The 18804-nt window shown below is 44.2% G+C and overlaps 1 protein-coding gene across 1 annotated transcript; it reads left to right on the forward strand.

The window, feature by feature from the left end:
* The first annotated feature begins 3091 nt into the window (after positions 1-3091).
* LOC103897830 (lysosomal acid lipase/cholesteryl ester hydrolase) lies at positions 3092-17528 on the forward strand. Its single transcript, XM_009278006.1, has 10 exons — positions 3092-3169; positions 6903-7041; positions 8569-8683; positions 9753-9951; positions 10574-10683; positions 12023-12159; positions 12740-12880; positions 14325-14396; positions 16225-16293; positions 17295-17528. Exons 2-10 carry the CDS (start codon positions 6910-6912, stop codon positions 17526-17528), a joined length of 1209 nt encoding a protein of 402 aa, XP_009276281.1. The 5' UTR covers positions 3092-3169; positions 6903-6909.
* The last annotated feature ends 1276 nt before the right edge of the window (positions 17529-18804 follow it).

The raw sequence follows: 18804 nt of genomic DNA on the forward strand, positions 1-18804 counted from the left end.
CCCACAACCAGTAGCCATACCTGACTCATTCAGTGACACTTGCTTTCACTGCGTACAAACAAAATGTTCTTTTGCATTAGATGGTTTCTGCTGGAGTCAGAGAAAGGGTTCCTCCTGACGCTATGTTCACACCACATGTCACTGCAATGCCTTTGGCATCCTGATGGTGGACTTCAAATTTTCTGGCAATCTCATGGGTCAGTAATCACTTTTTAATTGATACAGCCTAGCTTCTGCAATAACCGTACTTTGCTACCAGAAGACAGGGTTTTCTTGCAGCCTGCTCTCTTCTTTAGACCCTAACAGTAATGAAAGCACTGACTTTCTCTGGATATGGTCAGTGATCTCAAGACGTTTTCCATTCTTCATATTATTTCTCAGTTTATTGGGGTGGCAGTTATTGGAAGGTGTAGTGTAAGCCAAGACTAATTCTAGCAGTTATGGTATTGATTAATTTTATTATTGGATGAGACAATGACCAGAAAAAAATGAGTTCACCCAAAAAGCTCACTCCTGAAAAGAAGATGGCTTGTCTTCATTTGAAACAGGGCTGTTCACTTTTTTCATGAGGAAGAGCAAGGGATGCAGGGAGGGTAGACCCGGCAGAAAAGAGTAGCCGGTCTTGTGGTTCAAGCATGCATCTGGAAGATGGGAAACTTGGGTTCAAGGCCCACCCTGAGATAGAGAAATCTTGGCTGACTCAATCTCTGCTGACAACACTTTCAGGATCTGTGTACCTGAACTCTCCAGGGTGGGAGAAAGGACCTGATTTCATCTTGGCAATGACAGCACTTCAATGGGGCACTTTGGTTCAAAGTTACACTCTGAACCCAGCAGGAACCTCACATCTCCTGCTATTTCACATGGAAACTACAGCTGAGCTGTTCTAACCTTTATCATGGCTCTGAGAAGCCTCTTTGGAGTTTAAACACTAAAATGAAAAGTACCCAAACATCGCTAGAAAGGATCCATTATCTCCATCCCATGGGTATTTAGAGCACTTTGCCCATTAGTGGGAAGGCCTGCTTTGAAAACAGTGCTGAAGAAACTGTCATCCTATTTAATTTCCTGGGGGAACTCTGGCTCTACCAATCTTGTTTCAAATAGGTAGTTATTGCACAAAGGCACTCACTTGAAGGGTAGCCCCCATGGTTATTAGGTTACAGCATTATGGGTCACTGTCCCTCCACAATGAAATGCCATTAGCTTTACTGTGAAAAGAAACACAGTGCATTTAGGGGTTTCCTTTCAGCGTGACACTCTCATTCTCCATTTGAATCAAATGTTAACGTGGGCCAGGTCTGGGATGCTAACCAGGGCAGGTACAGCTGTTACACTAAGACAGTTCACTGGTGACACTATATGACCAAAGGGTCAGTGTCTCACTCTGCAAAATGATTCATTAGCCGAACAAGTTAACCATGGCTGGTGCCACTTCTATCCCTTTCCCTTCCAAGACAAACAACAGGCCTGTTTCATCTCCTGAGCCCACTGCTGAAGCCTATCCTGTTTCCTTGTGCTCCACAAATGTAACTAGAGCTTGATCCAAATAAAACAGCTCTCCTCCAGACAAGAATATTCCTTACACCCAATACAAATTCCTGGGGACAAATACCCGCCAGAAAGTCAGACCTTCAACTAACTCACTGCTTGTAGGGGAAACGTATGAGGACTTGAGACCTACTTTATGAGTTTTCAATACTTAAGATAAGAAATTAAATAGCAATATACCTGAAAGAAGCCAGAGCATCCCCTAAATTCGTCTAGGAAAGAGACTGCAGCTGTGCAGCTATCTTGCAACCTGGGAGACCACAGAGGAAGCAGGGTGTTGAATTTTCTGGAAAATCAGTAAAAACAGGTTGGGCAAGCAGCATTGGAAACATCATGGGGACTGCTGATCCCACTTCGGGACATGAGGAGGGACTAGACATCATGCTGCAGAAGCCCTTCTGAGTGATTAATTTATGGTTTCATGAAAGTTATTGTCACTTAGAGACATCAGAGCAGCCGAGCTATAATGCTTTTCACTGAGAAATTACCAATTACCTTTTTCATCATCCCAAACAGTGTTCTCTACTTTGTATGTAAAGCAGAACTGTTACTGTGGCTTCACTGATATCCTGTTCTTATTTCACTCCTTTCCTTCCCCCACCACCCAAAGGCATCACATTATTTGCAACGGTGTTCCCAAGAACACATCCCTTTCATCTGGTGTTCTTCTAAATGCTCCTTAGACCATGATGAAACACAAGTTCTTCTGAAGACACTTATGAGTTAATTGGCTGAAAAGGCTGGTCCTCATGTAGGACGATTCTACTTCATTTGCAGCCCAGCTGCCTAAGGACACAGAACGTGTCCTTCTGCCCCTGGTCATCAAGCCAATTTCAGTGAAGGCTGAGCCCCCAGGCTGACTACAACTAATTCAGCAGTTAGGCAGGGTTCTCCAAAGATACTGTTTTCACAGTTGATGAAAATGGCTTGGGAGAAACAAGAACCCTTGTTTGTTCCCTCACTGGAAGAAAGGTTATATGATGTGTTCAAGCTTTCTTTGGCACCAGAGGGTCCCTACAGAAACCATGTCAACTTTGAGCGACTCGTGTAGAATAAGATGGGTTTCATGAGTTGTGCTGCTCACTGAAAAACAGACTTAGGAGTCTGTGCATAATGTTAAAGTTAACATAAACCAAATGAAAAGCAATAGCAGAGACAGTGTTCTTGAGAGAGTATGTTGAGAGAAGCTGGACACTTCCTTCTCTTCATCCTAAAAGATTACATTTGGAGCAGCCCCTCCGTTGGGCAACAGTACAGGTGAAGGTCTACCACAGCCTCAGGGAACTGGAACACCCAGGTCCCAGCTAAACATCCTAACCACTGATTTGTAGGTACTTAAACTCTCCTGCTCCATGGTGCATTTTGGGTTTGTGAATTTAACCAGAAGATCTTTTTCATCACAAAGGTTTCCCTACTTCTGAAGCACTGCCAAATCAGCACTTAAACACGCTCTACAATACATGCTGCCAACTCATGACACTCACGGCTGCTACCCTGAAGTGCTCATTGTGTTTTGACTTCCTTTTATCGGCGCAGGTTTCTGCCAGTGAATCAGTCTGCCAGTGGAGACAGGCTAGGAACTGCGGCAGAAGGCACAAGCAAGGCAGTCAAAGCAGAGGTAAGTTGCCTGTACATATGTGTTCATGGTCTTTTTCTCTGTTGCCTGTCTCCATAAAGAGGTGCAGTCTTGCTTTTGTGCAGTTTCTTGTAAGAATAGACAGCTTTTTGCCTCTCTGATCTGTAAGCCTATTGCTATGCACAGAAGTGCTTCTTTGCTCCAGTTAGAAGGCAAAGAAGTTTGATCTGCACAAAAGGAAGAAAAAAAGCAATTACTTCATTTTTCTCTACTTGTTTTCTTCAGTCTGAGAACAAGGGAATGAAAGTCCCCATATTGCAACAGTGTGTGTAAACTGGACCTCCTGCTCTTGCAGTGTAATGCACTTGTATGTTTTATTAGTGAGTAAAGCAGCAGATTCTCATATGCATTTAGTCACAGTTGCTTCTCTGGATGGTGTGTGTATGCCTTACAGCTTATATGAAATAAATTTTAGACTGCTTAAAGCACAAGGATAAATGGATGAATTTCTGAAGGGCTTGTATCTTAGTTTCACTAAATCTTAAAAGTACCTAAAGAACTTTCAAGGACATTTCTCTCTCTGACCTTTTTTCCTTCTGAGTATGTTCTTTTATGACAGTTTACCATGCCCAATATTTCCTTATGACTTCATCTCACTAGATAAAAACAGCTGTTCATGTCTCCTAGCTGTCTTTATTCCTGAAGCTTAAGTCAGCAGTGGCTTGCCAGGATTGATATTACTTAGCCCGCTGTATCTGATTCAAAAGGCAAATACCTGGAAGTCCATGAGCCATGCCAGCTAAGCCAGGTGATCATAGAGTGCATTGAGAAAAGTTTGCCCTAACAAGAGGAATAATTTAGCCTCTGCATTGCCTCAACTAGTCTTGGTAGTGATTTGAAAACAAGCTGAGACATTAGCAAAACTTCCTCCCAAATGAGACTCCCTGTGCAGGGAGAGGGAGGCATATTTTACTCCCGTTAGAACAAAGTAAACCAGCAGAAAGTAAAAAAGAGTGTTGTGCTGACCGAGGATGTAGTTGTGAGGCTTCCTGTTTTGGCAACAAAAATTAAGAAGTATTTGATATACAAAGGGAATCGAAGTGTGTTTTGATGCCAAGTTTAAAGTTTTGGGTGTTTCCAAATGCTGCTTCATTCCAACTGTCCGATGACTCATGAGGTTTGACTTCTTTAAATTTGTTCAGTCGAATTTAAAGGTTAAATTGAAGATCAGAAAAATTCAAAACTCCTTCTCCTATAAGGAGATTCAGAGAGTGCAAAAATCTCTCGGTTACCCCTCCCTCACTCCCACAAATCCTGCTCATCTTCCCTATTACTTGCCAAGGAATACTCTCTTATTTTCTCTTGATCTGTAGGTCCATTTCCAAGTCCAAATAAACTTCATAGAGCAGCATGTCTTGTCATAGCAGATGTCTTATGCTGCAGACTTCAGAAACGTGTGGCTGCATGAGAACCTCTGTTCTTCATTAAAAATTGGATTCTCCATGTCTATTGGACCTAGCAATGCCTGGTTTCAGAAAGACTTGTTTCCTGAGTCTGCTTATCTTCCTAATGCAAACTATAACACAGGCAGGCCTCCTGCGAAATTCTCTCACAAACCCTGATGCCCAGCCATGCGTGCTGTGGCTGCTTTGAAGCTAAACGGACACTGGCTAGTTGGCTAGTTCACTCTTGCTGACTGCTCAGCTGGTTGCAGAACATACAACGGCTGCCTTTGCCCTGCCTTCCCCCCAGCAAGGCACTAACCCCTCTGAATAATCCTTCCCCAGCAAACAGTTCTCAGGAGCTCCTGCGAACCCCATTACCTTACAGGCTTGTATCTCAGTGCTGAGCTTGGCAGATATTTACCAATGACATCAAAAGTTAATTACAGGATGGACAGAAAGGTGGACTAACATAAACACACCATGGTCACAGAAGGATGCCCTCTTCTTCTGAGGAACCAAGCCTACAAGAGCAGTAATGTCGCCAGTCATTACTGGTGAGGCAATCTGACAAGGCGCCTTGATGAGCTGAAGCCTTACATTGCATTACGTGTCCCTTTTGTTCCACGGATTCTATTGTGGAACATTTAAGTAGCCTGCCTGATTTTTATGGTCTTTATCCACATGCAGAATGGCTGCTACTTTTCTCTTCACAGCCCTCGTTCTCTCCTCACACATGCAGACACAGCATACAACAACAATTAGATGTATAAGGGCTTTTTCAGAATGTGTGAGCACGGTCCTGAGCTTCATGTATGAATCCTTTTTGTACTGTTCTTCTGATTGGAAAGAAAAACCCTATCCTACCTACTTGCAGCTCTGTGGTAGGCAAGGAGCACTGAAGATGTCAGCACTTCTCTTGCTCTCCAAACAGTTTTAACTCATAGTCTCACACCCAGTAACTTTCTGGGACACAGAACCTGCTCTTCCCTTTTCTAGGGAGCATTTGAGTCAAAATTTGCATGTTGAAAAAAAGGTCTGGGAAGCTCACAGAGAGCAGTGTTCCTGTACTCATTGACTGGGTTCTGGAAAATTAAGTCTAAAACCTGGAAGCATATCTACTGTAGGTGGAGTCGGCATAAACTGGTGCTAGATAGGCTGCCCTCTGCAATTTCTATTCAGAAAAGCTAATCTGGTACCATCAGTCAACCCAGGAAAGGGCAAGGTCTCACCTCCCCATGACCAAGACAAGATTTTCAATATGGACAGCCATTTCTAAGAGATGAAGGAGACAGGCCCTTGGCAACATGAAGGCAGTCTCAGATCCATTGTTCACTGCTCTAAAACCAAATCATTTCATGGTTTCTCGGCTGGTGGCAGCCATCGATTTTGAGAGACAGAAACTTTGGGCTCAGAAGTAGCAGTAGGAAAAATGCAATTATCTGGGGATAGCAAGGCAGGTTCTTGGAAGAAGTGGGCAGAAGGGGCTGGTGAAGAAACCCGATGGGATGGTAAATGGAGACCTAGATGATTCAGTTTCAGTCTGAAAGGCAAGGCTGGCTGGGAACTGACTCACGGGGCTTCTGGGGAGCCACACATGGTCACCTTGTTTGCTTCATATTCTCAGAGGAACTAATTTCAAACAGAACTTGAACCTGGTCTGGGGCACATCACCCCATGGTGAAAGCACAAGCTGGCACTGATCTGGTGCACGCATGTTCCCCTAAGACCGTTATGTCTCTTCCCAGAGTCCCTGAATCACTCCTGGCCCCTGCACAACCCTTCATTGACTGATCTCTCACCGCAGCACCACTGACCAGCACCAAGGATGGCATTTGATCCCAAAGGAGGAGAGGACAGGTGGAAAGAGAGCCCATCCCAAACCTCTCTCACCTCACTCCTGAGGAGACAGGAAACAAGCAGTGCTTTCTTCTCCTTTCACCTCTCTTGCTGGCAGAGAAGTGGAGGCAGATAAAGGCAGACAAGCTGGGTGATGGTCATCTCAGGTATTCATGCTTCTTTGTCAAGCTTCTGCTAGACTCATGCGAGGAGCTGGCCCTGTCTACCAACGACAGCTCTCTTGTCATCTGCAGAATGATCAGGCATATTCTCGCCTGGTATCCCCAAGTGTTTTGCTCTCCTGTTCTGCAACCCTCCCTGTTACACAGCATGAGCTGTGGACAGTCCCTCCTCACACAGGTACTTATTCTGGCAGCCCCCTGAGGAACAGACCTTGGGCAACCTTCAGGAGACTCCCCACCTGGGTCTTCATGTGGAATTCCACTGCACTCTCTTCCTAAAGCAAACACCCCGGCATGTGCTCTTTCACACAGCCCCAAGATGTGGTGCCTCCTCGTGCTGCTCTGCTCCCAAGGAATTGCCTTTTCAGCAGGATTCACAGCACCCTCCACTCTGAATTCAGACAAAAGCCAGTACAGGAAGACTCGCAACCCCGAATGCTTTATGAACGTTGTAAGTTGCGTCACTTTCTCTCCCTTTCTTCCTAAATTGTCTCTCCCAGTACCACTACCACCGCCCCATCACTATCAGTCCCTGTCAGGAGGCTAAAAGGAGGACCCCTTCAGAGGGGTCCCTCCAGCATTGTGGTAGGGAGCACCGGCCTAGAAGAAACCTTGATGCTCCTATCCAAAAAGTCTGAGCTGCCGGAGAGAAGAATTCCCTTGCGGTGGAGGCAAAGCCTGGTTTCTAGTCTCAAGGGAAGCAAAGCCCTCCCCTTCTGTAACAACCTGCTTGCTCAGCAGAGTGGCAAGGCAGGTTGAATCCCTTCTTCAACCTGCAGATCCGCACAACACAAAGTAATCCAAGACCCCTTGCTCTGAATCACCAAAGATTTCCTCACAATAGTGGCAAGAATGTAATAGGTGGTGCTGTGAGTGAGTCTGTAATAGGAGACCCACCCTCCCTGGCTTGCCTAACCACACTTTGGCGAGAAACGATTCATTATGGCCCAAACCCCAATTCTTTTGGCACTGTCTTATACAGATACTGCCGCATGTTTACTCTCTAGAAAGGTATGAGCTGCATCAGCCTTGCACAGCAGGACAAGCTACCTCCCAAAGGTTAGTCGCTCAGTACAGGTCTGCTTTGTCCCATAATATGGGGTCAACTACCAGACAACTACCCCCTAAGCAGGTCTGAAGAAGACTTGTGATGCATCTTTTTACAAGACCTGTAATATTTTTTCCCAGCCATGGTCCCTGCGGCCAGGGGCCTTGCGCTACCACCACAGAACAGCCTACATCCACACCGCTCAGCTTGGTTACCCTCCAAAGCACGACGGCTTCATCCGAGCTGTGTAACAGCATCATCCCCAAAGTCTAAAAGAACAAAGATGCATCCAGGAAAAGTGGTGGAGAGCACTGGGATGCTCGGGGGAAAGCTACTCCCGGCACAGTCCTGACACATGACAGCACGTACAACCAAGCCGCAGGGCCCAGGAACAGTCTCATTTACTGCGCAGGTGAACTCTGTCGTCCTGCCGCTCTTACAAGCCTGTGCAGTGCTTGGGTACCACTGCAATTACTACCTAGCCAAAACCTAAGCAACATGGGCTATGTCTGGCAAGCTCCAAGTATAACTAGGTGCTTCTACCTGAGCAAACGCAGCTCTTGGTATTTCAATTTGAGAGGTACAGCATTAAAGAGCATACCCAAACCACATCGCACAAACACAGCTCAACCGCTCTCCCCGCCGTTTGCATCCTCCAGCCTCCGTGGCTATGGTATAGCATAGATCTGATCATCCCCAAAAGAGAGAGGCACGGGTTGTGCTGTCCTGCAGGAATCCCTTTTGGGTCCCTTCCTACCAGTACAACACAGAGCGGTAGAGAAAAAGCCAGCGATATGTTATCACACGCATCTTCCCGGCATGTTCTTGGCTAGTTTCACATTCCTGGCCAGAAGCAGCCTCTAGACACCTTCTCCACTCATCTCTACGCTGTAAGTGCATGTTAACAAGCTCTCCTTTGGCTTCCCACAGAGTGAAATTATCAGATATCATGGATACCCCAGTGAGGAATATCAAGTTACTACGGAGGATGGATACATTCTTGGTGTCTTCAGAATTCCCGCTGGGAGGAACAGCCAAAATACAGGTGTGACACAGTTACAGGACGTAAGGAAGGTCTGAGAGCCTACTCTTACATGGGTCCCCCATCTTTCCCCTTTGCACATGCAATGGCATGTTCCACACCTTTCCATCTCAGCAAGAGCACCTAGTCAGGAATGTGGCCTGAATTCTGAATCCATCTAAAGTCCACACATTCAATGTCTCTATCCTTATTTCAGACTTTTCTAATAATTTTGTCATATCCTAGGTTTTTTCCCTCATGTGGGTTGGGGGACGGTTTGGTAATCTGGATTTGGGGAGGTTTTGCATTAACACCCTAAGTAATTTACATTTAAAACAGAAGCCTGACAACAAAGCCTCTCAGGTTAGGCATATGAATATTAATTCCCAGTCTTCTGAAGGACAGAGGTATTCTTAAGGAAGGTGATAAGAAATCAGGTCATCAATGAAAAGCAAATGCATTTCATCGTTTCATCACATTTTTTGAATGGAATAAAAATTTCTACCTGGAATTCGAGGTACCCTGGATACTGCTACTTTGTTTATTACTCCTTGTTAGAATTATAGAATAATTTATTTTGAATGCCTCCACCTATTTGGATCTCCTCCTTTGGAGGTCATCTGGACCAGCCTTACTCTCAAAATAAGGTTAACCAAAGTTAGATCAGGGGCCTCTCAGCCCTGCTCAGTTGGTTACTGAATAGACCTAAGGGTAGATATGCTTCTTTGGATGAATTAATCTTTGTCTTCCATACACTGTTATGCCTTCAGAAGTTTTCAGCTGTGGGTAGATGGTTTCAATATAGGGACCTGTAAGTTGGCTGTCCAGTGCAAGAGGAGGTGGGGACAGGCCTCCTCATTAAATTCTTTATTTGCCAGTCCTGTCATGAAATGGTCATGAAATGTCATGAAACGGTTCCTGCTTGCATGGAACAAACCCTTCAGGTTTCTCAGACCAATATCTATGCATAGTGCTCCTGGGAGCTTCTTGAAGAAGGAAAGATTTAAAACCTCTCACAAACGAAACTCTGCACCCCTATCTTAAATACACATTAACTACTGCTCCAATATAAGAATATTTTTATCTTTTCCAGGGCAAAAACCTGTAGTCTTCCTACAGCATGCTTTTCTAGGAGATGCTACCCACTGGATTTCTAACCTGCCTAACAACAGCTTGGGCTTCCTCCTCGCAGATGCTGGCTATGATGTCTGGATGGGAAACAGCCGAGGGAACACTTGGTCTTTAAAACACAAGACCCTTAATCCCAGCCAGAAAGCATTCTGGCAGTTCAGGTACTCTGTAGACGGAGAATTACCCAAGACAGAAACTCCAAGGGGACTAGATAGCATCAGCCTGATGGTTTTTACCTAAACCAGCATCAGGACAGGGTCTACACCAACCAAGGAGAGTAAAGAACCAGACGAAGAAGGATGCTCTCTACTACTCAGAGTTGGGAGCATTGGCTCCCAATGGGGAAGAGATTTTGGACACTGGGAAATGAAATGGGATGCTGAGGAAAAGGGAGACAGTACTGTGAGAGGGAGAGCAAGAACCTCAGCTGGAACAGGCTGAGCAGCCTTGTGTAGAAATCTCTGATCTCTCACAGCTGAATTCAACAGAGAGAGATGTGTTTTGTAACCCATGCTAGTGAAAGCACTGATTAAATTCAGTTCCCCAAGGGCTGCAGCTGACAGGCGAAACTGGCACCTCCTCCGCAGAGAGCCCAAGGCATCAGGCAGCCTGGCAGTACAGCTGCGTCTCTCTACCCCCTTCCCCAACTCAAGCAAGAACACAGACAAAGTGTGCAACCTCGTCTTTCAATGGGTCCTGCTCGGTGCAATGAAAACTGACATTCAGTAACTCACCCTGTGATAGTCGAATTGCCTGCTAGCTTTTTGTGTTTCTCCCCTGTAGCTTTGATGAAATGGGTAAATACGATATTCCAGCAGAGCTGTACTTCATCATGAATAAAACTGGGCAGAAGGATGTATACTATGTTGGTCACTCTGAAGGCACAACAACAGGTAATGTCAGGACAGTCACGGTTCACAACCATTCGTGTTCCTATCCGATCAGTACGTGGGTCTCCCCATTGATTCAGTTGCTTTTCTTGTTTGTGGAGAGCTAGCAAACATAGAAGTACCTTCGGAGTTGAGATTTGGAAAATATGGAAAACTTTTCTAAAAACAGCTTTGGCTACCCTTAATAAACAAAGAAACCTAATAGCAGATCCAAATATGGTTCAACTTTTTAAATAATTAGAGACATAAAAGTGGTTATTTACCGGGTACTTCAGGTACTGGCACTGGGTATTTTTCTTAAATTCTCAGCAACAGAATTTTCATTAAGTTAATCTTTTGTATTAAGACATACAATTATTTTCCTTGTGAACAGAAAGGAAAAACTAAAAAGATAAAACAGCACATATAATACATAATTTCAAATAACAGAAGACAAGGAAAAAGAACCTCAACATTACTAAGTCATGTGACTTAATGACAATCTTACAATGTAAAGCGTTGTTCATAAGTGGCTATAACTGGCTGCATTACTGTTTAAAAACATAATGCCAGAGACTGAAAATTAGGAAAGGAAAAACATTAATAACTTATTTTCTCTTAGTGCCAGCCTTTAGCATTAACTCACTTCATGGCCTCTGAGTGCAACTAACTTTCTTTTAGCATCAGCTGAAAGTTCCTGATGTTTATGTTTTATGTGTAAGATCCATGAATGGACATTAATTAGAAATGAGCAACTGCCAGTTCATTAGTGTAAACGACCCAGAAAAAAAGAGAAGGAAATGTGGGAATATCATATATTGTCACGGCTCCAGACCTTTTCTTTCTTTTCCTCTCATAAGAGTATTTAAAGACCCTCATGGCAAAACAAACTAACCACCTAGGCTTTCTTCAGCTGCCTTTGATGCAAACAATCAGTTGAAAACACTCAAAGCTCCCAGTATTCAGCTAATTATTCTACAGTTTCATGGAAGCATAAACATACATAGACCTTTAGAGACTATAATCTGAAAAACTCATTTTTATGAGAGTTTTTTGAACTTTAGAGGAAATTGATTTTATCATGAAAACCTCATTGACATGTTGCCTACAAAAACTGTTCTGATAAAGGCAATGATGTCCAGACATGCTCTTAACCTCAGAAGGAACTTTGCCTCCCAAATAAAATTCATTTCAGGACTTAGCTTCAACACTTGCCTTAGGTAAAACATGCAGCACAGACAAACATGGACAACAGATAATGGGCTGCAAATCTAGTCTCACTTCTTGTTTGCTACCTACTGCTTATTTATTTGTCTGTGGAAGATGTCTTCACTAACTCAGCCTGTCTCTCCTGTGTTTGCAGGCTTCATAGCATTTTCTACATACCCTGAGCTGGCTAAACGGGTGAAAATATTCTGTGCTCTGGGCCCAGTGACCACATGCTCACATGCTGCAAGCCCTCTGATTAAGATAACAAATGTTCCTGAAGCACTGCTCAGGGTATGTCATTCTTCCTTCTAAGAGGCCCAATGCCTGATTTACCTAAACAGGGTTCACTCAACCTGAGACGAAATGTTCCCAAACAGGTGACATGCTGATACTGAGCTTGGGATGAATCGAGTGCTCTTGAAAAATCTGTTTCCAAATTCTGTGGGGAAAATACTGGAGATATAGGGCTTGTAGCAGCAGGTCCCAGTGAAGTAGGAGACTTGTGAAGCTCTGTATCGTCGTAGGACTCTTGCTGTTGACTAATATTTTGCTGGCCTCATGCAGGAGGAACTAAACCAGAGCTGCAATAACAGCCATGACAATCTCTGGGACTTCAGAAATGAGTGAGCATTGAGGTCACTACATTAGAAATGGAAGGATGGCTTCCTCCAGGACTGATGCCAGTCATATGAAGAAGGAAGGATATGTGATGCACTATGGGGAAGAAGTTGTTTTAAGGGGTACTGGGAGGGCAAGCTGTTTCAGCAATCTTTGAACACTGAGTTAGGAGGCTAGGCTATTAGCAACAGTTTCCTGCATAAAATGCTCCTGTAACAAGAAAAAAAAGTGTTGCGCTTCTCCCTTCCCTCAGTTAGTACTTGGCAGCAAAGGAGCCATGCACCAAATTGGATTTCTGAAAGGACCTGTGATACAGTTATGTACAAGCCTGGATAAGTTTTGTGGCCATGTACTCTGTTACATAGCTGGAGGCAACATAAAAAATCTGAACACGGTAAGTATATGCAAGAACACCTACTCAAAACTAAGGTGATTTTGGAAGTTACATTTGTGCACTCTATCCTTATCTAGAACTGCCATGCATGTAAATGTACATAAACCACAACGTAGTTCTCAGCAGCTGAGGGAATGCCAGGACATTGTGTGGTGTGAACAGTGCCAAACAGGACTAGAGCTAATGATGGATGGGACCAACAACTAGGCACATTCCAATCCCAGAAAGAAAGGACTGAATTCAGCCTGGAGCTATATTGCACATGTCAATAGATGTGCCCCCTTTTGCAGCTAAGCTGACCAGATTTAGGTCATACACAGATGCTTTTTAAAAAGAGCCAATGGATGATGGAGTCAGACTTCTCTTTGGTTAATACAGTTCCCAGATTCCTTCCTTAGCATGCAGACACCAGGTCCTCTGAACACTGGAATAATTAAGAGACAGGAAAAAACTCCTTTTCTCTTCCCACTTTTCTGACTACTTGCACCAGAACTCGGTCCCAAAGAACTATTGTAAGAAGGGTCGTTTTCCCATTTTTGTTGTCCTTAGAAGTGGGCTCAATCCACAACACATAGAGCTACAGAAAGTCCTTGCACTGTGCCTGAGGAGTGCAACAAACCTACAGTGGGATTCACAAGGACTAGTGCATCAGTCAGAGGGGACAGCAGAGTTGTCCCTATGCTTGCCAACATATGGACACTGTCGTGTGTCTTAAATCCCCTTTACAGTGGCCAAAGTATGCAGAAGCTGGCCTGTGTAATGTTTATTACTGCAATATCTGTAAAGCCTGGGGTCCATTTTTCTCCATCTATAACTGCTTGTAAAAGCACCTATGGGAAAGCAGTGAGAATCAAAGGTTCAGTGCAAAAGCAATTAGAGGCATTGCAGCCCTTTTGAATTGCAGAGCTAACCATTAAGGATCTTTCCTGACTTGGGTTAAGTCACTAATGTGGTTCTCAGGGCAAGATAACAAAACTGAGGAGGAATCCGGGGAGATGGAATTTGAACATCTCCTTAACAGAACTGTAAAAATGCAAACAGAAGAAAAAGCAATCTGTTTTGTAAGCTGGCTTCTTTAGCACTGGGAGTAAAGTGAAGAGAAAAACAAATCTTCAAAAGACTTACACATGCATGGGGGTTTGGTGTGAGGTGGGGAATCTACTTTGAAAGGACTGGAGGGTTTTTCCCTACTGTTGCTGAACCATAGGATCCCACAGTAGTATTATCTCCATGGAACAGACTCACTTTCATGGAGAAAGCGTGCAGATGCATTCTATTAGCCAGCTATTCTGAAGTCTGCTTCTCAGTTTTCTCTGATATTTGAAGAATATCCTATTAAAATGGGGTTTTAACACAGCAGCAGTATGTTGCTCAGGTCCTTCACAGCTTTATTCTGTTACAACACGGGTTCCATGCCTTTATAACATTTCTGCTTTCTCTCCAGAGTCGAATAAATACATACGTAGGACATTCCCCTGCTGGAACATCAGTACAGAACATTATTCATTGGCATCAGGTATAACTGCGCACTGACATATAAACAGACTCTTACTACTGCTTTTTATGCAACTGACAGCCTCCAGGGAAGTCCAGAGGCGGTGGATCTGGGAAACTGCCCATCACATCTTCTCACATGCGGCTGTGAGCACCTGCCACGGAGGGAGCACTGTTTCCCATGGCTCACCAGACCATTACCTGAATTGCCCCTTTGGTATCAGGCACTGAGGTTTCCCCAGGGCACACCAGGCCTCTCCGCATGTTGGGCTCTAATGGCTTCCAGCCTTCATCTTTATTTATGCCTTGAAAGCTGCAGAAGTGAACGCAAGCGTGGTCTAGGCACTTGGCAGGCAGTAGGAGGATAGTGGAAACTTGAGCAGCCAGGGGATGATCCAGACAAAGAAGTGATCCAGGTTAAAGCTTTTCTCCCTGAGGAGAATTAATTGCAGCCTGGGTCACCTCCCAAAGCCAGTTAATCACACAAACATTTCTGCTGGCACAACGGCAAGGTCGGGAACTGCCTTATACTACTACAGTACATGACAAGCAACATTGCTCTACAGGGATGTTCCCAACAGCCAGGTTTTTCCAAAACCCTTTTAATCACTCTTGCCACCGTCCAAATCCTGGATTCCAGTTCTCTAAAGGTGGGTTTCTACTTATGTATTGCCAGATCTGAGCTTGTTCTGCTCATAGTCTGAATCAGATCAGGGCAAGACAGCTCCAGCCAAGAGACATCACTGCATGTGTCCAGGTGCACCTGCTGAGCCAGGATATATCTACATACATCCTATAGGCAGAACCCCCATTTCTGCAAACACTTAATATGATCTAGAATATAGGTGTGCTCCTGAGGACACCCCTGACAAAAATTCCCAGCAGTCAGTCCTGCAGGATACACCTACCCTGCACACACACCCATGGGGACAAACCATTGACAGCCAGTGGCTTTACAGCCTATTTTGCCAGCCTCTAACAAAGTCAAGTGGCTACAAAGCAAACACAGATACAGCAGGATAGAGGAAAATAGCAAAGGCAATACAGCAAGCAGATTTCTAGCACATTCCCAGCTACTTGAAGCCTTGGTTTTCTAAACTGATAGACACTGACTTTCTCTCAACCTGTATTACATACAGCCACTCACAAATGAAATTACTTGTCAGGTTTGTGCAAAAAATAAAATAAAAATAAAATGAAAAAAAAACCAACAAAAAAACCCCAAACAAATGTGTACTTAACTCTTCACTCATCAGTCCTGCAGGGCATATATCATGTCTTTTAGACAACACAGACTCAGGAAGCCTAATGTCTTGTGTCTAATGTCCCACCTCAAAACTGCTGTCAGAGCACAACTCATGTATAACCAAACTCTTATAAGTACAGAGCCTCCGGATATGCCGCCACTTGTGTGAACAGACCAAGCAAAACTGACACACAAAAGACAAGATGTGTAAGGAGAGATTGTATATTACACTAGACTAGTAATAGCCCTGACACGTTCTAGACATTCAGGTCCTCTTTCCATGTGGCAATGGAACCCAACTCTGCATCGCAAACAGGGACCCCAACTTTAGCTAACTAAGATAGTCAAGCAAAATTTTAATAACAAAACGTACCAAGGGTGGCGGCTGACGATCCGGAGAGGAAGTTAGCAAGAGCAAAGGCAATGAAGCCACTCGCCCTACGATCCACCCTTAGTACCCCTGGAAGCCTGCAACCAGAGGCAGGGGTGGGAGTAACTCACTGTCCACTGCCTGAGCCTTGGCTTCAATCACAGGCAGGAAAACACCTCCTGCAATCTGCTTCTTGGTCTCTCAACACTTACACTTCATCTGTTCTTTTAACAGCTAACACGTGCAGACCAATTTCAAGCTTATGACTATGGCTCTAAGGAAAACATGAAGAAATACAACCAGGTAAGGCAATACGGTTTCCCTGAGAACTCATCCTCAGGTCCTGGCAAAACTAAGAACAGAAAAGTTCAGATTTGAGCACCTTGAGTGCTACAGAAAGAGGGAGAGAGTGGTCTGAGATAATGTTTCACCTGAATCTAATACTCACACGTGTAAAAGTCTATTGACAGACAAGGCGTAGACAGTTCCTCACAGACAGGTAACAGAAGTTCCTTTTGCCTCCCCTACTGATGCAGGGATGTGTCCAACGACATGTCAATTTACCTGCCATTCCCAAAAGGCTAAGTTCCACACCCAAGTCCTAGGGCTGGGTGAGTATGGAGCTCTTCACTCCCCCAAAAATCCTCAAGGTCTGCCTTTCAGTTAAGGGAGGAAATGAATCTCACAGCTACGGTGACCTCTCCAATTGGCTGACAATCATTTCACTTTTAATTGGCATATTTGATTTGCGGTGTCCTGTGCTGTACCAGGGTAGGCTGCTTTTCACAGACAGAAAGACTCCAGAGATATAGTCAGTCACTTCTACCCATGCACACTGTCTCAGAAATTTTCTAGAGCGAAATTATAAATGGCCAAATTATTTCCTTGCCACTTAAGTCCCAAGCATAACAACTAAGACCAACAATTGCCCTCTATGCCCCAACAAAACTTAAAGATCTTCCCACTCTAAATATACACATGAATAAGCTCCACAGTTCTTGCTTGGTAAACACAGACACTGCTGTTTCCATATCCCCACCTCTGAAGGGCACAAGCAGGTGTCAAACTGCAGGACAACTCCTAGCCATGCATTAAGGAAAGACACAGGAATAGGGTGGATCATTCCTTTTCATGGTAGACAAGGAACGGGGTTAGGGAAACAAACACTAAGAGGGTGGCCTTCATCCTTACTGTTTTACTGTAGTGAGTGCAGAAGGGAGGGAGCGATGCTCGCACAGAATCCTTTCTCCAGACACAACTTCTGATAAAAGAGCATTCACTCAGGTCTCCTCTCTTTCTTGCAGTCTACTCCTCCTGCGTACGAGATAGAGAAGATAAGCACACCAATTGCCGTTTGGAGTGGTGGACGTGACAAATTTGCAGATCCAAAAGACATGGCAAAGCTACTTCCTCGGATTACTAATCTCATTTACCATGAGCATTTTCCTGCTTGGGGACATCTTGATTTCATCTGGGGCCTTGATGCAACTGAGAAAATGTATCGGAAGATCATTGAACTAATAACAAAATACTGTTGAAATGACAGGCAGGGTGTTGATTCACTCAGTAAAAACCTCCAAAGTTTCTATTTGGCAATAAGGGTTTTACCTGGGGAAGAGGTAAACACACACACATAATGGATATGAGTATAGGTATTTATCTGCACTTGTTTGTTTCTTGCTTTCCTCATAGTTTGAGGTTTTCCATGGTGTTACTGTGACTGCTGTCTTCCTGAGAAGTTTGAGGTGTAAAGGAATGAAAGCTGAAAACATGAATATATTTGAGCACACACTGCAGGGATCACTTAATTTGGACAGCTTTTATTTCTACAAGACTGATTTTCCTAAGCCTAAACTCTGTTGTTCTCGTGTATATCTTACTTACCCCACAGAGGCATGCCCATACCCAATTTGTGTCTTCCCATGAAGACCAAAAGTGGGATTTGCTCATTTCTCTGTTGAAGTACAACTGACCTTTGTTTAAATTAAATCATTTATCTATTTGACAGAGAACTTGGCTTTTTTTTCTTTTTCCCTCCTCACATTTACCTACAGTGTCAACACAACCAAGAGATCTTCAGACACAAGAAACTGAGCAGGCAATAGATGACTTCCAAACATCGAGGCATCCAACCTCAGAAAAACTCATAGAAGTATTCTCCCGCCCTCCATGCCCACACATCACCCAAAGGTTTGTTCACGCACTCTAAACCCCCCAACTTCAAAGACCATGGATGGCAGCTGAGGAATGAGGAGATGTAGACCCATCAGGCAAGCTGCACTCCAATACAGCTTCCACCCCATGAATTATTCTTGACACTGGCAATGAAGTTGTTGCAAGCACTCTGAGCTATCGGCTTTGACTTTTACATAACTCTGTGTCTTGACCATTCTTTTTTCAAGCAATTTCTACAGCGTGGGAAAGCAGTCAGCTGTTTTCCCTTTCCGGCCATTAGCCCAAAGAGATAGCATCTTCATTATCCATGCAAATGGCTCACATCTACTCACCTACAAGTTGATCTGGTAGGTAAGAGCGTCTGTCCCAAAGCGTTCATTATTACAAGCTCAGACAGGGTAGCTTTGTTTCCTGGGATGTTTCTGGGTGGGACCCCAAGCTCACATTGCCCAACCAAGACCCTTTGTAGTTGGAGTCAGCATCCAATAGAATAGTTACACTGAAAAATATATCTGTGTTCTGCAACACAGGAAAAATACACTAGCTTGTCCATGCAGCTAGTCTAGCAGCCATTAGCAGTGCTGATCATGGCATCTATCTTCTGAACTTATGCTGGCTTACAGGAAATGGCCAAAACTA

The sequence above is a fragment of the Aptenodytes forsteri genome, unplaced genomic scaffold (assembly GCF_000699145.1).
Source record: "Aptenodytes forsteri isolate BGI_AS27 unplaced genomic scaffold, ASM69914v1 Scaffold15, whole genome shotgun sequence".
Lineage (NCBI taxonomy): Eukaryota > Metazoa > Chordata > Aves > Sphenisciformes > Spheniscidae > Aptenodytes > Aptenodytes forsteri.